The 19,246-nt window shown below is 30.0% G+C and overlaps 1 protein-coding gene across 2 annotated transcripts in view; it reads right to left on the bottom strand.

Moving 5' to 3' along the window:
• LOC123013214 (GATA-binding factor A-like) overlaps nt 1-19,246 on the bottom strand; it is a 47,489-nt gene that overhangs the window by 1,627 nt on the left and 26,616 nt on the right. Inside the window, exons 2-4 of one of the 2 annotated variants that reach the window (XM_044411621.1) lie at nt 10,643-11,013; nt 2,937-3,109; nt 1,954-2,203 (exon numbers count right to left, since the gene is read on the bottom strand). In XM_044411621.1, the coding sequence (XP_044267556.1) occupies nt 1,954-2,203; nt 2,937-3,109; nt 10,643-10,976 (757 nt within the window). In that variant the 5' untranslated portion in view covers nt 10,977-11,013. The remainder of the gene's footprint in view (nt 1-1,953; nt 2,204-2,936; nt 3,110-10,642; nt 11,014-19,246) is intronic. The other variant, XM_044411622.1, reaches the window with a different exon arrangement.

Here is a 19,246-nt window from a genome sequence, read left to right as displayed (position 1 = left end):
AAACTTAGCTATAAATTACCAGAATTCCCAAATTTCAATATTAAAATGTTAATTACACAAAATCTATCAACTTTTACATTTTTCAGTTTTTACAGTTACCATTAGAAAAAATCAAGAAATTTTCATCATCAGAAAAGATTCCAATTAATTAAACAATTTCTTTTCAAATTTGGTTTTTAGGGTCTCACTGACATACGCTAAAAATTTTGAACAATATTAAAGCATCAAATTAAAGTCTATACAGAATGCGCCAGAACTCGGGCCTCAGAAAAAAATGCCATGTAAAGTAAGATACCAGTAACTGGAAAAAATGTTAAAAAATTCTATCTATAGAAATTTCGATGTTATGAGAGTTTAAATTTTGCACTTTGACTCTATTTATTTCTGTTTTTTTGCTACAGGCTTTTAGAAGAGGAACGCTGTATCCTAAATTGTAACTCTATATAGTTTGTTTGTGGCTTTTATTTGCACAATTCTTGTACCTTTACTACATAATTATATAAAAAAAAACATTAAATAGACAAAAAAACGTCACAAGTCAAAAATTTTTAAACATTTTTTCCATGTTCCTGGTATCATTTTACTTGATTTTTTTTTCTGAGGCGCGAATTCTGACACACGCTGTATAATCCTCTAAAATTTTATTTTAGTCAATCAGAAATATTTATTTTTGCAACGGCCCTAAAACTTGGGACACCGTGTACAGTGCGACTGAAATAATGCAGCATATAAGTATTGGAATTTATCACTTTTCCGGAATATCAAATTTTTGTGAGAAAAAAAGAATGTTCATTGAATCAAATTTTTATTCTAATAAAATATACAAAAAGCTTGATAAAAATCATACAAAACTTGTCACTTGTAAATAATGTAAATTTTAGAGAGCAAATTTTCTATCATTCTAAAATTTAGCTTTCTCTCTCAAAATTTTCCCTGATAAAGTGGTATTTTTGACACTTTGTTAGAGAAGGCAAAAAATAAAGATTTGTAAACTAGATAACGGCTAACTTCAACGTTTTTATTTGGCGACATTTGTGTTGAGTGTTAGTTGTAAACAAAAACATTACATTTCTTTTGAAACACAATAACAACGGTTTTTAGAAAGTTGATTTGTTTTGTCGTAGATGTAGATAATTGAGGTTGTATACATAGGTGAACCTACATATTGTAATTTTAATTTTTTTATACAAAGTGTAATAATATTGCAATTGTGGGCGAAAACATGATCGTGTAACTAAAATCAATAAAGTTTTTTACAAAATAATAAATAAATACCCCCCCCCCTGAAAGAGATGCGTTTTTTTTTTTTTTTTTTTTTTTTTTTTCAGGGGATGTAGCTCCCTTATTTAATTTTTTTCGACACATATTTATAGGAAACTTTTATCTTAAAATTGAATAATCTATCACCTGTTTGAATTTGGAACAATAAAAACGAAGCACCCTGTATATTATACATAATTTCTGAAACTCATAAGTACTTTAATTTTTTTTGCATCAACCAAGGATTAGTTAAAATTTAAATTGCTCTCATAAGTTTTTATTTTATACAATTATATGCTTAAAAAAGTAAGTGGCAATAAAGTTATGTGCTAAATCTAAATAGGTATTCTGACTATTATAGCATTAAAAATTTTACAAGCACCTAATATATTTTTTTTTTTCATAATTAAACTAAATTCCTAAAAATATGTAATTCATTTACTTAAAAACGTAATAAAAAACGCGATATAATCAGCATTAAACCACAAAAGATTATTATTTTAAAGTCACGCAACCGAAAGCGTGAAAAATCTGTGGGTGAGCAAAAAAAATCATTATTATTATGCCACATCTCTTTACGCTGTACCAGGACAACATAACCTTCCAAAAGTGCGTAACTGTGTAGGCATCTCATTACCATAACCAAAATTCATTAGCCGGTTAAACCAATGAAAACTAGTGGGCGTTACTAACCTTCAACAGAGGCGGAGCTACTATCATCACGTTCCCCACCAACCGGTTTCTTCGGTTTGCGTTTGCGCGTTTGTATTCCATCCTTCCTCATCGCTAAAGGTCGATTCACGCCGTGTAATTTGAAGTATAATCCGCAGGCGTTACAAACAGGTTCACCGTCGTTGTTGCGACGCCATAATGTCGTCGTTCGCGTCCCGCAATTTGTACAACACAGCCCTAATCTCCTGGTTGCCGTCTGGAATGAAAAATCCTATGAACAATTATCACAGATATCTACGGTTTCATTTAAGTAGGATGTAAAATGTTACTTCTGGGCCAAGATATTTGGCGCGTTAAAAAGGCAGAACCTTAAAAATTTAGTTTTTTTTTAAAGTAAAGACCTAAGATCCTTCAAAAATGACCAATTTTTATGCACCCCAAAAGTACTCAACTATCTGTAGACCACCAAAAATTGGGCTCACGAAAATCTCACTATAATTTTTAGACATTTGGGTATTTTTGAGGTGTATAAAAATTCGTGATTTTAGATCATCCTTGATTGCATATCTTTGAAAAAATAGTTAAATTTTTAGGTTTCAACCCTGTTTTTAAGGCGCAAATATTCTAATACCATCTCTCCTCGATTTGGTCTTATTTTTCCTTTTTTTTTTACATGCGCCAAATGGCTTGGTTAAGAAAAAAAGCCATTTTAGGTTTTTTAAAAAAAAGGTATTTTGTAAAATATTTAGGGCGTTTTTAAGATAATTTTGCATTATTTTGGGAGATTTAAACGGTTTTTTCATGTGCCAAATTTTTGGTGCGGTTTACAGATTGTGCATAAAAATTAGTGTTTTTTTGAATAAGGATTTTAGGTCTTTACTTCTGAAGAAACAGTTAAATTTTTAGGGTTCTGCCTTGTTTTTAAACGCGCCAAATTTCTTGGTCCAGAAGTAACATTTTACAAATATTATTATTATATAAATGCTATTCGAGTAATGACTTACCAATCTTTTCGAAGGTTTTATTAGTGGTCGGTTCATGCCGTTCATTTTGTGGTAAAGTCCACAAGCATTGCACAAATAGTGTCCCGTGCCGTCGCGACGCCATAATGGAGTCGAAATAGCCCCGCAATTTACACACTCACGCCCTTCGCCGAACTGAAACTCCATGCTTCCGTCTGAAACAAGAAAACAGATCCCTGATTTAGATAATAACAAGATCGTAACCACTTGGAAATGTAAAACACAAACAAAATTGTATAAATTAGAAACTGATTTTTATTATGTATACTTACAGCCTAAAAAAAAAACTAAGTTAAAGTTAAGAAATATTGCAACTCTATAAGTTTTATTGCTTATACATACAGGGTGAATATAAAGTATGGAACCAAGCGGTTTAATTTTTAATCATTTGCCTCCAGCAAATAATAATAAACATAAATTAAAGTAATATAAAAAATGTGATCGTATTTTCAGAACGAAATTTTGTTTTGTTTTTGAGTTATGCGATTTTTTTTGTCAAAATTTGCAATTTATGTGTAAATTTTTTTTTGAAAAAATTAAATATAAAGCGGATAGTTGTAATTCTTAGAGTATAGCTTTTATGAGAAAAATGATTTTATAGTGAGTTGCCATTTAATTAAATATTTTTTTTTTGTAGAACTCAAAAACAAAAGGAAATTTCGAAAAATTTTATTCTTGTTAAATTATCACATTTTTATAGTACTTTATCACTCATCAATTAGTTTAAGCAAAAAATGTTTGGTTCCATACTTTTTATTCACCTGGTATACAAAATCTTCGATAAAAAAAAATCAAACTAAAAATATTAAATAAAAAAAAACTTTCACAGATATGGTTCTTCAAAAGTTAGATCTTTGGGTTAAGTTTTTAACTGTTTAGATCATGATGTATTCTTGAATTTAGTTAGTAGGAACGGCAGATCTTGCAGCAGACACTTATTTATAATGACCAATATGCGTTTTATGGTATATAAAACTAGCAAATTTAAAAATAAATTAAATCAATAAATTATAAAAAAAAACAAATAAATTAAATGGATATGAAAGCTCATAAAAGCATCAAAGTTTTTAAAGTTTCTGAGATATAGAATTTTAGTCGCTGAACAAATTAAAGTTTAACGCGCAGCCTTAAATTTCATCAACAATAATTGCAAACAATTATCTTTGGAATTAATTCTGCAAAATCTATTACACTGTTTAAGAAAAAACTGTTAAAATTAGCAAAAACAGTCACAAAAAAAGTGTTTTCGAATAAAAAATAATAATAAAGAGGTAAAAATTTTGGATCACGGAATTTCAAAAATCACCGAGTGATAACAATTATAAACTTTGGAATTAAGTACTTACTCCATAGATGCAAACTTTGTTTATACTGCATTTTTATGAAAAATTTTGGCATTTTTTATATCTTAGAAACCCTAACATTTTTAACTTTTCTATAGGCCTGTACTATCACCTCTTAAAATTATTAAAATCACCCAGTATGGAGTATGTGAGTTCAGTAAAATTGGTTAGAAAACTTTAATATAATTGAACCAACCAGTTAAGTATTTTTTTCATAAAATCGTCTGGTAATGACTAATGTACTTGCAATTAACCTCAAATGATAAATGTTTGATGTTAATGTCAGACAAACACGAACTGAAACCACGACGTCACCTAATAAATAATAATTACGTTATAGCTATCGAGATAGATACAATAAATGTCTAGTATTTGCTCATAATTAATTAGAATCTTTGAATCAACAACTGCACTTTGAAATTTAAGATATAAAGAAATATTCAGATTAACATGTATATCTAATTAGAAAAACATTATTTTTATATGCGTTTGTATTATCAGCCAATATTGTAAGAGAAAACTATAAAAACGGTTGTAAAGATTATTTATATTACGTAAATAAATAACATCCATACAGGTATTACATTATTATTATAGACTCAAGTATTAGGCATCTTTTAGGTCATAATAATTGTTTACACAGTCGTAAATCACTAAATTGGTATAAGATACAGAAACACTAATTTCGAGATTAATGTCTTAATAATAACCAATTTTATTACTCTTTAAAGTGATAATAGTGGAAAAGATTGTTTATTCTAATCTAATAAAACGTCATAAATCTCTATGCAAATTATAAAACTTTCGAAAAAAAGATCACACACTGATTTGTTTTTAAGTTTCTTTTATTTTTAGCCCAGTCAAATTAGATAAAAATAAGGCGATCGGTGGAAGAAAATCCTAGAGAGTTGGATTTATTTTAAACGTTTTCTTTATTCTTGGGTAGACACATATTAAAAGTCCCCGAAGGTGGGGGGCGAGCTCGAGGAGGGGGAGGGGGCTAAAGGTGTCTTTTTATGTTTTTTTGCTTATATCTCGGAAACTATTACTCCTAACGGTTTTTGCCTGCTTATCAAAATTAAAGCTTACAAAATTTCCTACAAAAATGGTCCTTTGCATTTTTAGGACTAATTGTAAGCGAGTTATAGGCCTGACAAAAAACATCAATTAATAAAATGTGCTTTATCCGCATTTAAAACAGAATTAATCTTGTGATTTGAAAAAACTGAAAGCAAATTAAATTTATTGGGTGCAACACTTCACTAGAGAGTCTATAAAGTCTTCCGAGACGTCCTCATATGCCGCATCTTCGTCTTCAACTTAAACATTGAAAGCCGAATTACAGTCTGGTTCAGTACAATAATAATAATTAATACAATAATACAATAATAATAATTAATAGATAGATGATTTAATCTCGATGATTTAAATAAAGCTTACAGTAAATTGAATGTATTGGATCCAACAGTTTATTAGAAGGTGCCACGAGGGTCTATTATGTCTTCCGAGTCATCCTTATATGCTGAACTAGCATTTCCCTGAGACTTTGTCCGCGTGTATTTCTGATATAAAATGGGAAAAGGCCCGTTCACAAAACCATTCCATAGGCTTAGGTACACTATAAAGCTAGATACTTACTTATGTTATGTATTGGATTCAGTTATAATAGTCTCGTTTTTCGCATGGGCTATGTTTATGGATAGATATTAAATGTTGATTTTCATAATGTGTCGTCTCAGTGCACTTCTGCACTCGTAAAATTCGAAATTTCATATTTCTAATTTTGTTTTTAAGCATTTAAACTCTATTTTACTTCATTAAAATTTGAAAAGTGCACTTCTACTCTCTCTAAGAATTATATTTTCTAAATTTAATGTTTTTATATCCCTTTAAATATGTAGACCGTTTTATTCCCTTAAAAACTAATTTTCGAAAAATCTGATTTTAGTGCCCCTTTACACCTCTAAAGAATTTTATGTTTATATCTTTGTTTAAACATATACACCCCATTTAACCTCCTTACAGATTGATTCTCTCTTTCATCCAAAATTTTTATTTATATCTCCGTTTAAATGTTTACACCCGAGTCACCTTTCAGGTAGACCAGCTTAGTTGGGGAACGCTCTACACATATAAATACTTACCAGATACTAATGAAATGTGTTTCAAATGATTTTTAATGCATTTTTATGTAGACTCCAAACTTTTGAAGCCTAAGGTTAGTCCTACGACAAAAATGAATAGGACCATTTTTGTAGGACATTTTGATGCAGAAATAGACTTCTACAGAAAATTCTGCATAAATTACATAAACGATGAGTTTGTATTTATAGACCCTCGTGACTCCCCCTTCCTTTAATGAAGTATTGGACACAGTAAATTCAATTTACAAGACTAATTCTGTTTTAAATGCAGATTTAGCACATTTTTTTAAATGATGTTCTTTGTCTGCTCTATAACTCGCTCACGGTTAGTCCTACAACAAAAATGCAAMGACCATTTTTGTAGGCAATTTTGTAAGCTTTAATTTTGATAAGAAGATAAAAACCTATAGGAGTGATAATTTCCGACATATAAGCAAAAAACCAAAAAAAGACACCTTTCACCTTTAACCCCTTCCCCTTCGTCGAGCTCGATCCCCACCTTCGGGGACTTTTGATATATGTCTACCCAAGTGTAAAGAAAGCGTTAAAAAATTCCAACTCTCTAGGATTTTTTTCCACTAATTTGTCTAATTTGACTGGGCTATTTTAACAAAATAAATACATAAAGCTTTTATAATTTTGAAATTTTGGTGTGAAATCTGTCACTTATGTTTTTGAAAGCGGTGCGGCGCTCAGCTTTCGAGCTTCCTGATAAGGCACAAGTGGTGCTTTCCGATCTGCGGTTGCAAACGCCCAAAGCTTTGAACTTGATTTACACTGATGCGCTTTATCACGATCATATCCTAATGCAGCTTTAAATAACAGCCGGCTGGCGTCTCTGAAGACTTACGAGAACCCGCCGCTCATAAAACTAATTATCGAGATCTGCCTTCCTCCATCTTGTGCTATAACTCAATAAGCACCTCTTGGAAGTGGCATGATGCAGTTTATTAGCCATTCGTTCCGAATATATTTGACGCTTTGCAATGCTAGTGCACGCATTATGTAAATAACATGTTGGAAATATTTCTTTTTGTGAAATTATGAATGTTGTAACATGACAATTTCAGATTTTTATTACGTAAATAAAACTGCTAACATGAAACGGCTATATAAAACGTATAGTCTACTAAAACAAAATAATTATTCTGATAATTTTCTGTTTATAGTTTATAGCATCATGGTATAGTAAGATTTTAATTGAATCACATTCAAATTGGTCCACTTATACTTTTGAGAAAATGTCTCTACTGTAATAAAGCATTGTCTCTGATTGGTTGGACGAAGATTTAGCCGGTGCAAATTTGCATTCTGAAAACAGATTTTATTATTATTAAACCTGTTGTTGGTTTATTGCTCTATTTCCTTTTGTTCTGCGGTTCTCCCATAAATGCCGCCAAGATCAATACACAAAACACAAATTTTCTATTTATAGGAGAGAATACTTAAGTTATGGCTTTGCGGAAAATATTTTACAATTTACGACTCTGGCAAATACCATTAAAGATAATGGATTTTACAAAATATATATTTTTTCATTTTAAAATAAAAAACCTCTTATTGGTTGTTGTACGGTTGGTTGGTGTTGGTATTTAAAATTTTTGAGAATTTTTTTAATAAAAAAAACTCTTATAAATTGTTTCTAAAAACGTTTTTTATGTAAGTATTTAATTTAATACCTAAATATAAAATTTAAACAAACAAATGTCACAAATTATACATAATATGTACAGTCGGACAAAATGAAAATGACGTCTCAATAAACCAGCCCCTCCTGGAATACCAACCCTTCTAACCACAAGAAGGCAGGGTCGTAAATTATCGCATTGCAAATTTGACGTAGTTTCAAGATAAATTCCTTTAGGAGCCGGTTTACAGAAAGCGAAATGAAAATTTAGTTCACAATTATTAAACTAATTCGAATTGAGTTGCCATTTATTTTGCACTTACAAACGTCAAGTTAAATGAAAAGGTAATTTTATTAATGAAAAATTTAACAAATCATTTTTTTTTAATTTACGACCCTGATGCTTGCATGCAGTTAGAAGGGTCGGCATCTACAGCAGGGGCTGTCATTTTCACTTTGTTCGACTGTACAAGGTGTCTCAAGTTTTAGGGCCGAGAAAAAAAAAAAAATTTAATTCATTAAAAAAAATTTGCTAGCGCAAACGATAGAGGATTACAGACTTTAATTTGATGCTTTATTATTACAGTTGGAGACAAAATACTTTGGTCGTCAATGTCACTTGAGTGACATTAAATTGTAAAGCATGCTTTAGGACTGTTAACTTTATTTTTAGCTACTGTCAATCATAGTTGACAAGTTGTACATATTTTTGATAGAAAAATATAATAGCTGTCATCAATTTGAAATTGTCATTTATTTTAACGTTAAAGCTTGAATTACATTAAAATGTCAGAAAAGTGACGACCAAAGTATTTTGTCTCCAACTGTACAGTTCAAAATTTTTAGCGTGTCATTGAGACTCTAAAAACCAAATTAGGAAAAAAATGTTTTTAATTAATTGAAATACTTTCTACTTCTATTTTTTCTTTATTCTATTTTCATTTTCTATTTTCACAGAAAATTCAAAAAAAATTATCATGTAAAATACTTAATTCCAGTTAATTAAAAAAAAATTTTAAATTTGATTTTTAAGGTCTAACTGCCATACGCTAAAATTTTTGTACAGTATGAAAATATTATATTAAAGTCTATTTAATTCTCTATCGTTTACACTATCAATTTTTTTTTAATCAATTAGAAATATTTATTTTTGCGCCGGCTCTAAAACTTGGAACACCCGGTACAGAATGCCACAAAATTTGCGTTGTAACTTTATGATACATCACAAAAAAATATCTATCTGTTTCAAATTTTTTGTTTATGAGGCTTTAAAGTTTGTATATTTGACCCTATTTATTTGTTGGAATATTTTATCGTGTTTGAAGTAGAAGATATCAATAAAAAAGCACAAAAATATTGACCATATTAAAAAAGCTACAAATAAAAATTATTGTAGTTTCTTATTCTCTTTTTAGTTTTTTCTCTCAATGTTGTAGTAGAGCCTGGGAATTAATAAAAAATGTAATTAACAAATTTACGGTTTATTCATGATGTTTTGGAAACGGCTGTTCCCATCTTCAAATATTACATAAAAAAAAATTGAACCTATGTTAGACTAGTTTCTCTATGGTCTACTTCAGTTTCTTAACATTTGTTGAAATTTACATACCTATTGTAGTGATTACATTTTGAATTAGTCACGTAAAATTTTTAGGTTGCAAATAATGCAAAAAATAAGGATATAAAATCAACAAATGTAGGTTCAAACGTTCAAATTCTTAACCCTTTTAATTATAAATGTTTTTTTGACATTTTTTTCATGCTCCTTGTATACAATACAATAACAATGTATCATTAAATTGTTCTGCAAATTTTGAGACATCCTGTACCCTATGCATAAAAACATAAATACATTTCATTACAAACTAAATGAGACTTGCTGGCAAAATAATCTATGAAGAAAAATAAATTAAAAATTAAATTATTTAAATTTTGTTCAGTAAATTAGATAATTTTTGTAAAAATAAAATTATGAATAGAATTATGATTACTTATAATAAATTCATGCATGTAAATAAGTTCCTAAATAATCTTATTCTATAAAAAAATATATAAATATGGTCACATGATTCAAAGCAAAAAGAAAACAATGTTGTAATAATTCAAACTGTTTAAATTTATTTTTAAAATGTGTGGGTTTATGGTTTTTATAAATAAGCAATCTTTAATGTCAGAATAGTGAAAAATGTGTATTAGGTAGGTATATCAAAATTTATTTTGTTCAATTAATCAACATATTTTAAAACATTGTTTCTATCGAAATAATTAATGCAGTTTACAGGTTCAGTAGTATAAGAGACAACTATTGTGTTTAATACATTTTAAACATGCATAAATTAATATCATCAGAAACATAAACTTATTAAGATAACGAAATCATTAAAATGCAATTTATAGATACTTCCGACTGCCCATAACAATAATTATTCATTTTTGTTTACATTTGATAAATTAATCAACCATTCAAATAATTTTATCTCTTTCACAAATGCACAAACAGAATGATTCTGCCAAGAAATCTGAGTAAGGTTAATTTTGGTATTGTTTCAGTCAATGAAACATAAAAATTCTCACCGTATGGAGACGTCCGTTGGAATCCAGCCCCATCATAAGCCCTCCACGAACTCATCATCATATTCTGGGCATAAAATTGGCCCGCTGATAAAGCTCCAGCGTGTGGTGAAGTCCCCAAAGTGTGTGCAGATGGGGCTGCCATTTCACCGTAAGTTCCACCAGCGTGCGCCCAACTACTCTGATGAGCAGCAGCCCCAAAATGTCCACTCGCTGGAGAAGGATATTGGGGCACTGCTCTACTGCTTGGAACGTAAACAGGAGATTGTTGCAGATGCTGATGGAATCCTGCGTTACCGTCGCTGTATCCTCCACCGCCGCCACTTGTATGGAACATGGTCGAAGTTGAAAAAAGAAAATTATTTTTAAACCATCTGAAAATTAAAAAAAATTTAATTGTTTTTGTTTCTGTTTTCTATTTTCTCAAAAATATAGTATAATATTTTTTATAGCTTTAATTTATCTTGTCAGACATGTAATTATCGTTTGTTTGTTGAAACTCATTGTAACGAGTTTCCGGTATCCAAACGCGATTATGTTAATGATTAATTCGTAATCGAGAAGCTCGTATATTTTCTATAATTTATGGTGGAGGCAGTGATGGCTGCGAGATACATTACATGGAAATAATATAAATCATGTGCCATTAAGAAGCGTCGTAATTTGGAACGCAAGGTTAGGCGTAGTGGCGTGTTTTGGTGTAGAGCAAGTATTTGTGGTATGTTATGGAGGTTGGGTCGGGATGTAGTGCTGAAAGTCATTAGTGAAGTCGCGGGTAGCATTTTAAGACTTTACTAAAGCAGACGTAAAGCTGAGACATTTCCAGGAACTCGCACCAGACCACTCACTTTGCAATCTTACTGATTTACACACCGCCTTCATCTTATCGCTCCTTTTGCATGTTTATAACTCTTGTGTGCCGAGAATAGGGATCTTGAAATTCGAATAAAACCACTTTCGAACAAAAAAATGGCAATTCAAGAAAAAAAAACAGATTTGCTCTAGATTTGTGTCTAATTTTGTTTATTCAATGTTAATAAATTAGGAGAATTAGTGCAGTTATAACAATTTTCACAAAAGATTTTTTATTTAGAGTATGTATACTAGTTCCCAACATAACTATTTTAGTACTATTTCATTGAGATTAAAGAAACTCATTTTGAGTTCGTAAAATTTTAAGGAGCGTATACAAAAATAGCCATTTTTTGGATGCATGCTTAAAAAATAACAAAACAAAACAATAAGAAACTTATCTTTGGTAATGAAGAATTCAGATTTAACTGTAAACAATAATTAATGAAAGTAATTAGTGCTTTATTGTGTCATCATCACAGTTTAAACAAATGAAAAACTAGGACCGTATAAACTAAACTTTTGTAACATTTGTACCTACTCTGGCGATATTTGTTTAATAAAATGTCAATAAATAAATGTCAGCATGAAAAGGCTATATACCAAAAAGACGGAAAAACTTAAATTTTTCTTAGCTGTCTTTAAAATACACAATCTTTAGTAATTTTTTACCAGTATTACGTAGCCCACGGAAACTAACATGCAAACTACTTTACATCAACATCTGTTTATGTGCGCCATTGCTAGATTAGTACATTCAGAAACTTAAAAGTTTTTATAGATATTGTTACCGCGTTACAATTGTACGGATCTCCCCTACTCGTATTACCTGGTTGGCTTCACACTTGAAAAACTTCTGTCGTTGTCCTTTTTATTGTTGATAATAATTAATATAACATTTTAGGAATACGTCTAATAATTTTATTTTAAGTGGAAAAGCTTTGTTCGTGTAAGTTTTTATAATTAATGATTTTTTCCATCACATAATCAAGTAGGTATAACAACCAAAATTACTTACTTTATTTTCTTATAATTAATTTAATTACCTGAACTTTGAATACAATTGCAAACCTTATTATTAAAATTTAATATTAGACATCAAAAAATATTAGATAAATCATAAATCAAGAGTTGGTAATGAAGTGAAACATATAATGATGACACATAGGGAAATGTAATGTTATAATAACAACAGTATAGCTTATATAACAACAGTCTTCCGAAAAATGCAAATATTTCAAATACCACAACTTTATGATAGCTTTACGTACTTATCATATTTTAATTTCTGCTTATAATTTCTGTTGACATTTTTATTTTACTTATATAAGTCAAAATAGTATATTAAGCATCAAGAACGGAAAGAACATTTTTACCGATCGAAGACAATTGTTTGGAGGAGGAGCAAAGCGACGACTCCAATTATTGTCTGAGATTAGTTCGTAAGTCGTAAGTTCGTGATGCTTAAGACCTTTTTTACCGCGACTGATTTTTGTAAGTAAAATATACCGGCTGTTCCATTTAAAAAAATAGAGTTTATGTTACTTCCGTTGAAATAGAGAACAGCATTAATCTAGCATCTAGGTATCCTAAACAATAGATCACAAAAAAATGTTCAACTTTATTCTAAAAGTATTGTTATAACTTTAAAAATAATGGAGTTAGGGCTTGTGGTGTTTTTTTTATTAATTAATTTAATTAAAAGGACGTTCAATAGAAAAAAATAGTATAAAAACGCATAATACAACCTCTCATTGTGGCGATCTCGATTTTTCAGTTTTTATTTGAGAGAATCAAAACGCAATCCAAAATACAATAGAACGTTGTATGTACCACGAGAATAATTGTCGATTATAGCCCTCAGATAATTAAAGCCCGACGTTAGGAAACATTTCTTCAGGCCTTAATCTCCTTATTATGCCCTTGGTATGTACATAAATAACTATTACATTACATTGATGTTTATTAATTATTTTATTTTCTGAAAGCAAATGATAAAAAAAAACCGCTTAGTTCTATACTTTTTATTTTCCTTGTATGTAGGTATACTGTATACGACTTTTCGTAACACAGCTGTTATCATGTTAAGACACAACTCATATAAATACTTAATATGAAATCTTAATTAATTTATTATCACAAAACCATATGTCTGCTTAGATGCTAACCATATTTTTATGTTAACTTCTATCTAATCTACTCAGGATGCAAAAGTTTCATTGCATTCCTTTGAAATATAATTTAATAACCCTTCAGTGTCTAGTTCTCAGAGCGCTAATGTAATTGGTTGAAGTCCGCGGCAATAACTTAAATTGTGACTTTTTCTGTTTTATTAATATGACTTTTATGACAACGAAAAATTACCGGAAAGAGCTACCTGTTCAGAAAAGTAATTTTAAAAATATGACTGTCATAAAATATTTTAATTATAGAAGTCATATTTAATGCATTTTCCTAATTAATATCAAAGAAAATTATTGCTCTTAACGTACTTAACATCTTATTTAGACAATTTACACAGAGTAATTTTTAAGTGTTTGTGGTTAAAAATTATAGTTTTTGGTGTATGTAGAAGATTCATGTAGAACACTTCCCCATCGTGTCAAGTTAATGTCGCACACATGTCGTTATAAAAAGACTAACGTCTTAAAGGGATGTAATTATTGGTGGTGAAGGCTATGTTAGTAAATTCCAAGCAAGACACTCTAGATTTAGGAGTCGGAAGGTGCTATTCATGGCCTAATGCGATGTTAGGAATGCAATGGGTCGCATTACTGGCACACGATCGCTGACAGATACTCACAGGTTTGATATATCGAACCGATTTGTTTGAAAAATTTTCAAAAATAATAATAATTTTTTTAACTAGGTACCTAATTATGTAAATTAAGACAAATTTGTTTAGAAATAATACCCACAACGATTAAAAATCTAGCACTTTGACGGATTACTTCAGCCAGTAAAACGGTGGCATATCGTACAGAATGCGATAGTCATATCTATACAATTAGTGTTACTTTAAATACATTCGAAATAGATAAAATTCGAAATATCTTATCAACGACGAGACCCACGCATTTAGCTACACAATAGTTTATCGTTATGCTGCTATTGCAGTTAAATAACAGGCGTTACGCCAAGATTTAGCCTTTATTATTATGTGGAAAAATTACAAGTCTTTCCATTTCTACCTGCTAAAGCTATTAAAGCACTCATTTGAGTAATGTATTTTTTTATTGAATTGTGTTTTTTTTATTAAATTTTAAAATTTTAATCTTTAAAATGACAAGGCTTAATAATCATTTTTTACAAAAAGATACTTATATGCAATTTATTGAATTCGAAATTAAGTTGGCAACATTAAATAATGTAAAAACAAGAGGCTGATATGAATCCTGTCAAGTTTTATTTGTTTGTGACAAAAGAATTAATTGGCAACATTGTATTATTCGTCATATGGGAAAAATCACGGTGGTTGACTGGTGCGTCATCTGACGTTGCTTTGTACGATTCTTTGCAAAGACATTTAAAATTTAATATAATAGATTCGAATTGACGTTCTACATGCAGTGTATTCATTATACCATTATGTTTTTCCAATGTTTTTGGATGTTGTTTCTAAAACTCGGAATTTTTAGTGTAGTATAAAACCGATTTTCTAAAGAACAGTGGGTAAGTTGAGAAGAAAACGGATCCAAAATCGGTATTTCATAAATAGAGAATCATCATAAACATAAGGAGCGTGGACAAGTAATTTCTTACATTGAGTTTTTTTAAGGGTTTAAAACTATAGACGATCTTATGCATTCTTCCAGGTAAGAAAAAAGAAAAAGTTGAAATTCAAGACGTTTACAAAACAAAGTTGCATTTTACTTCCTTCGAAAACAAACAATAAACTTTAAAAAGCTTTTATTCTGATCTTATGAAAACCAGAAAGTTACTTATGTGAGAGTCAGATTATGCGTCGATTTCAGTTTGAACTGTTAATTACTTCATTAAATAATGGACTTCTTAAACAATGCTCATATTTACCTCAAATATCTCAAATAATCACAATTTTATTTACAGTGTGTGGTTTGTGTCATAGCAGACACAATGTGTAAAGTACTAACACAGCATTTGTGTGTTTTTTTTTTATAAGATTGGCCGCATTTTTTTAAATAAAGGATGATGGGGGAGGGCTAATTTTTATCAGTAACCCCTCATTATTTCAATTTTTTACACTAACACAAGTGCATTTATGCTTGATTTCATGGAAGTTAAGGAATTATTAAAAGAATCCAATGAGGCGCAAAACAAAAGCAAGAAAGAAATCAACCAATAAATGAAAAATACTTGCAAATTATACCAAAAAGACTTTCAACGACGACAATAATGTTACTGTCAATGTCAAATTGACAAACTCACTTCAACATGACATTTAAGTGGTATAGTTGAAGTACATATGTAAATTAATGTTCCAGGCTACCATCCTTAGAGACCCTTTAATTATTTTAATTTACATTGTGATAGATTTTTTTATTTCACTTTTGTGTTGGTAATGAAAAAATAAAATTGATGTTACTTATGCTAGCAGCCGTCGTCCCTCGGGAATGAATGACAATTGAGTAAAAAAATGTGACATTTGAATGTGATTGTCAGTGTGGCCAATATAAAATTTCGGACCTATTTGACAATCATTTACAGTAAGGCGAAAATTTCTCTACATTATTCAATGTTGCTAACTTAATTTTAAAATTATAAGGCTATTTTGTTATGAAATTTAATGATCACATGGTATCGAGTAAGTTTGCTTATAACAAACTAGAATAATGTTAGTTTAAATTATGACTTATAAATATTAATTGGATTCAAACCAAGCAGCATACATGTTTCACTCACAATACTTCCTTCTTCAGGTAGGTCCGATGTATTCGTAGTAAAAAATTATCACAAAGCACAGACGGTCCCTACATATTTAAGATAGTAGTTTTACGAATGGCAGACAATATATTTGGTTCAGTCGGGTCAATATTTCCCTAATCTGCAAGCTGCACTTTAAAAAGCACATGTCTAGGATAACGAGTCGACCTAATGAAGAGCGATAAGATAACTCCGGAGTACCTGTCCGGTTACCATCTAATTATTGTAGTTTGTCTTCATTATAGGTCATGAAATCCGGTAAAAATATAGAATTTCCCAATCTGAATTATATGAAATGAATATTAATGAATAAACCTGCATAAATTTTTGTTTTGAAGGGAAAGAAGGCGGGCCTTATCAACATTTCGTTCGGAATGGCGGTGTTATCGCTAATAACAACATTACTGATTAGTTATTTATGTCTTGTTATCACCAGCATTGAATACACACAATGGAAACACTCTCTAATCGCAATTTTCATGTCGGTAGTCTTATCGCTTGGTGATAAGGACACTTGGCTTTTGTATATCCTAGCGCTTACAACTGCTAAAAAATATTTAAATTTTGACTATAATGATTACATAATGAAAACTAACACCTTATATTAGATACATTTTATCCACTAATTTAGATAAACCAAATCTATAAACAACCACTTGTGCTATTTTTTTAACCAAAATATAGTTATTTGAGTGGACCTAACGCGAAATATCCATGTAGCAAATTAGTAAGTGTATCTGGTGATCAGCCATTGTGATAATGACGTCAGATACAGCGGCCACGGGTTATTACTCGGTTGGCTCCGCCTTATGATCCGGTCCGGGAATGTGAGATTCCGGGCTCTCCATCACACAGAACCAGCAAGCTCCATTACGATGAACAGATAGATAATTGAGTTGGCCAGCATCACAAATTACCTAATCTTATAACAATTATCTCCAGATAGTCGGAGGCGGATTGGCCAAAGAAAAAACAATCTAGCTTTAGGTATACCTACTTGTGACGCAAGAAAAAAAAGTGAAATTCAATACGTGTACCTACAATTATTATTGCTGGTAAAACACAGAACTGCTTTTACTTGAATTTATTTAATTACGACGCGCAAATATTTATTGCAGATTTAACCTCATTTGAAAATGTTTCCAAGTCAGTTTTTTTGCCCACACCAAGCTGAAAATTATTAACAGCATGGTCGAGTTCTACATTATGCTAAATAATACTTTGTGTGGAAGAAAACTAACGACTGTAGAGCTATGTTATAATTAAATTTTAAAATTTAAAATAACCACATATAATACAAATAATATCTACCTATATGGTAAGCTCGGGAAAAATGACCATAAGAAAAATTAAATTGCAAAGTAATTTAACAAGTGGTTTGACAGTTTAATTAGTTTAATAGTTTATGATGTTAAAAATTTTCGTTAAAAATTAACAAAAGCATAAGTAATTTTAAGTTTCTTGTTTTTGCAATGATAGTGTAATTTTTGTAGCTAATAATTGAATATCACGTTTAGCCAACGTTTTCAAAGATTTTGTCTATTCTGACAACACGACGGCGACATTAAGAAAAACTGTTTAAACATTACAATAAACTTAAAATACAAAATAGTCTAAATACTTTATGCTTATTAGACATAAAATTATGATCGGCGACACTTTAGGTTCAACCAATAATTATTGTAAAAGATGTAAAAAAACTATTACAAAATAATATAAAAAATGAAGACAAGATGCTGTGCCTCAACTGGCTCCACAAAAACTGTCACAATAAAAGTCATGAATGCAAAAAAAAATTAAAACTTTTTAAGTGGAAAAGAACAAAAACACAAAAATGAACAAAGCGTGCCTATAACTTTCTTAAAATGTTGTGTATTCTCCCGAATACTTGGACAGAGAGAACCAATGACATTTTTTTGATTTGTTAATGTTTACAAAAAAAAATTCTTATTTAAAAATTATATATGCAAACATAACCGACGTTTTATTTTCATCCCTTTTATTTTTAACTAAAATTGCACAAATATATATATTTTTTAAAACAATGCCATCTATACACTATCTTTTAATGGGTATGGCCATCTATACACTGTCTTTTAATGGGTATCCATTATCTAACCTTCTACGTTAAAAAATTAAATAGTAGGTATTACACTAAATGTTGAATCTATCTATTTATCAGTTAAATTAAAAATAAAACAGTGCACTTTTATAGCATAATAATTATACGTATGTAGATTCTCTAGGTGTTTAAAGTTTTATATATACCTAGGTATATACCGAGTGATTTTAGTGTATGTGGAATATTTTAACAGCTGATAGTATAGAGCTCAAAAGATGACAAAACAATTAAACTTGCTTTATAAATGTGTATAGTTTCTGGCGTCGGAAAAATTGTCAAAAAAATGCAATATAAAATTTGTTTTTTACTTATATGCGTGTGGATCAATTAATAATTCGGAAGACGTACCTAATAGATATCTCTTTTCAACATTTGTAAACAGCCCTGTTGCTCTCTCTCTATGTATTTGCGTAAGGTCGGTCACGCTATTTATCTCTCTTTAATAAATGCGATTAAAGTAACGCAGAACTAGTGAGGTACGGCAAAAGTTTGTCTTACCGTCACGTAGGTCATTTGTAATTTCATTTTTAATGGAAAAACTGTTTTGAGGTTAATATTTATACCCTCTATATCATCATAATAATCGTAATTCAAGCTCTATAAAAATCCTAATGCCCGGGAATAGCTTTAATTTTTGACTTTAGTACCAAAATGTTAGAAGCTGTCTAATGTCAAAAACAGACAGAGGTCATGTTGTGTTCTTAATTCACACTAACCCTACCAGCAATTCA

The sequence above is a fragment of the Tribolium madens genome, unplaced genomic scaffold (assembly GCF_015345945.1).
Source record: "Tribolium madens isolate multiple individuals breed KSU strain unplaced genomic scaffold, Tmad_KSU_1.1 Scaffold_96;HRSCAF=242;Tcas5.2_LG5, whole genome shotgun sequence".
Lineage (NCBI taxonomy): Eukaryota > Metazoa > Arthropoda > Insecta > Coleoptera > Tenebrionidae > Tribolium > Tribolium madens.
Note: the sequence above shows the minus strand (reverse complement) of the source record. Positions and strands in the feature narration are given on the sequence as shown.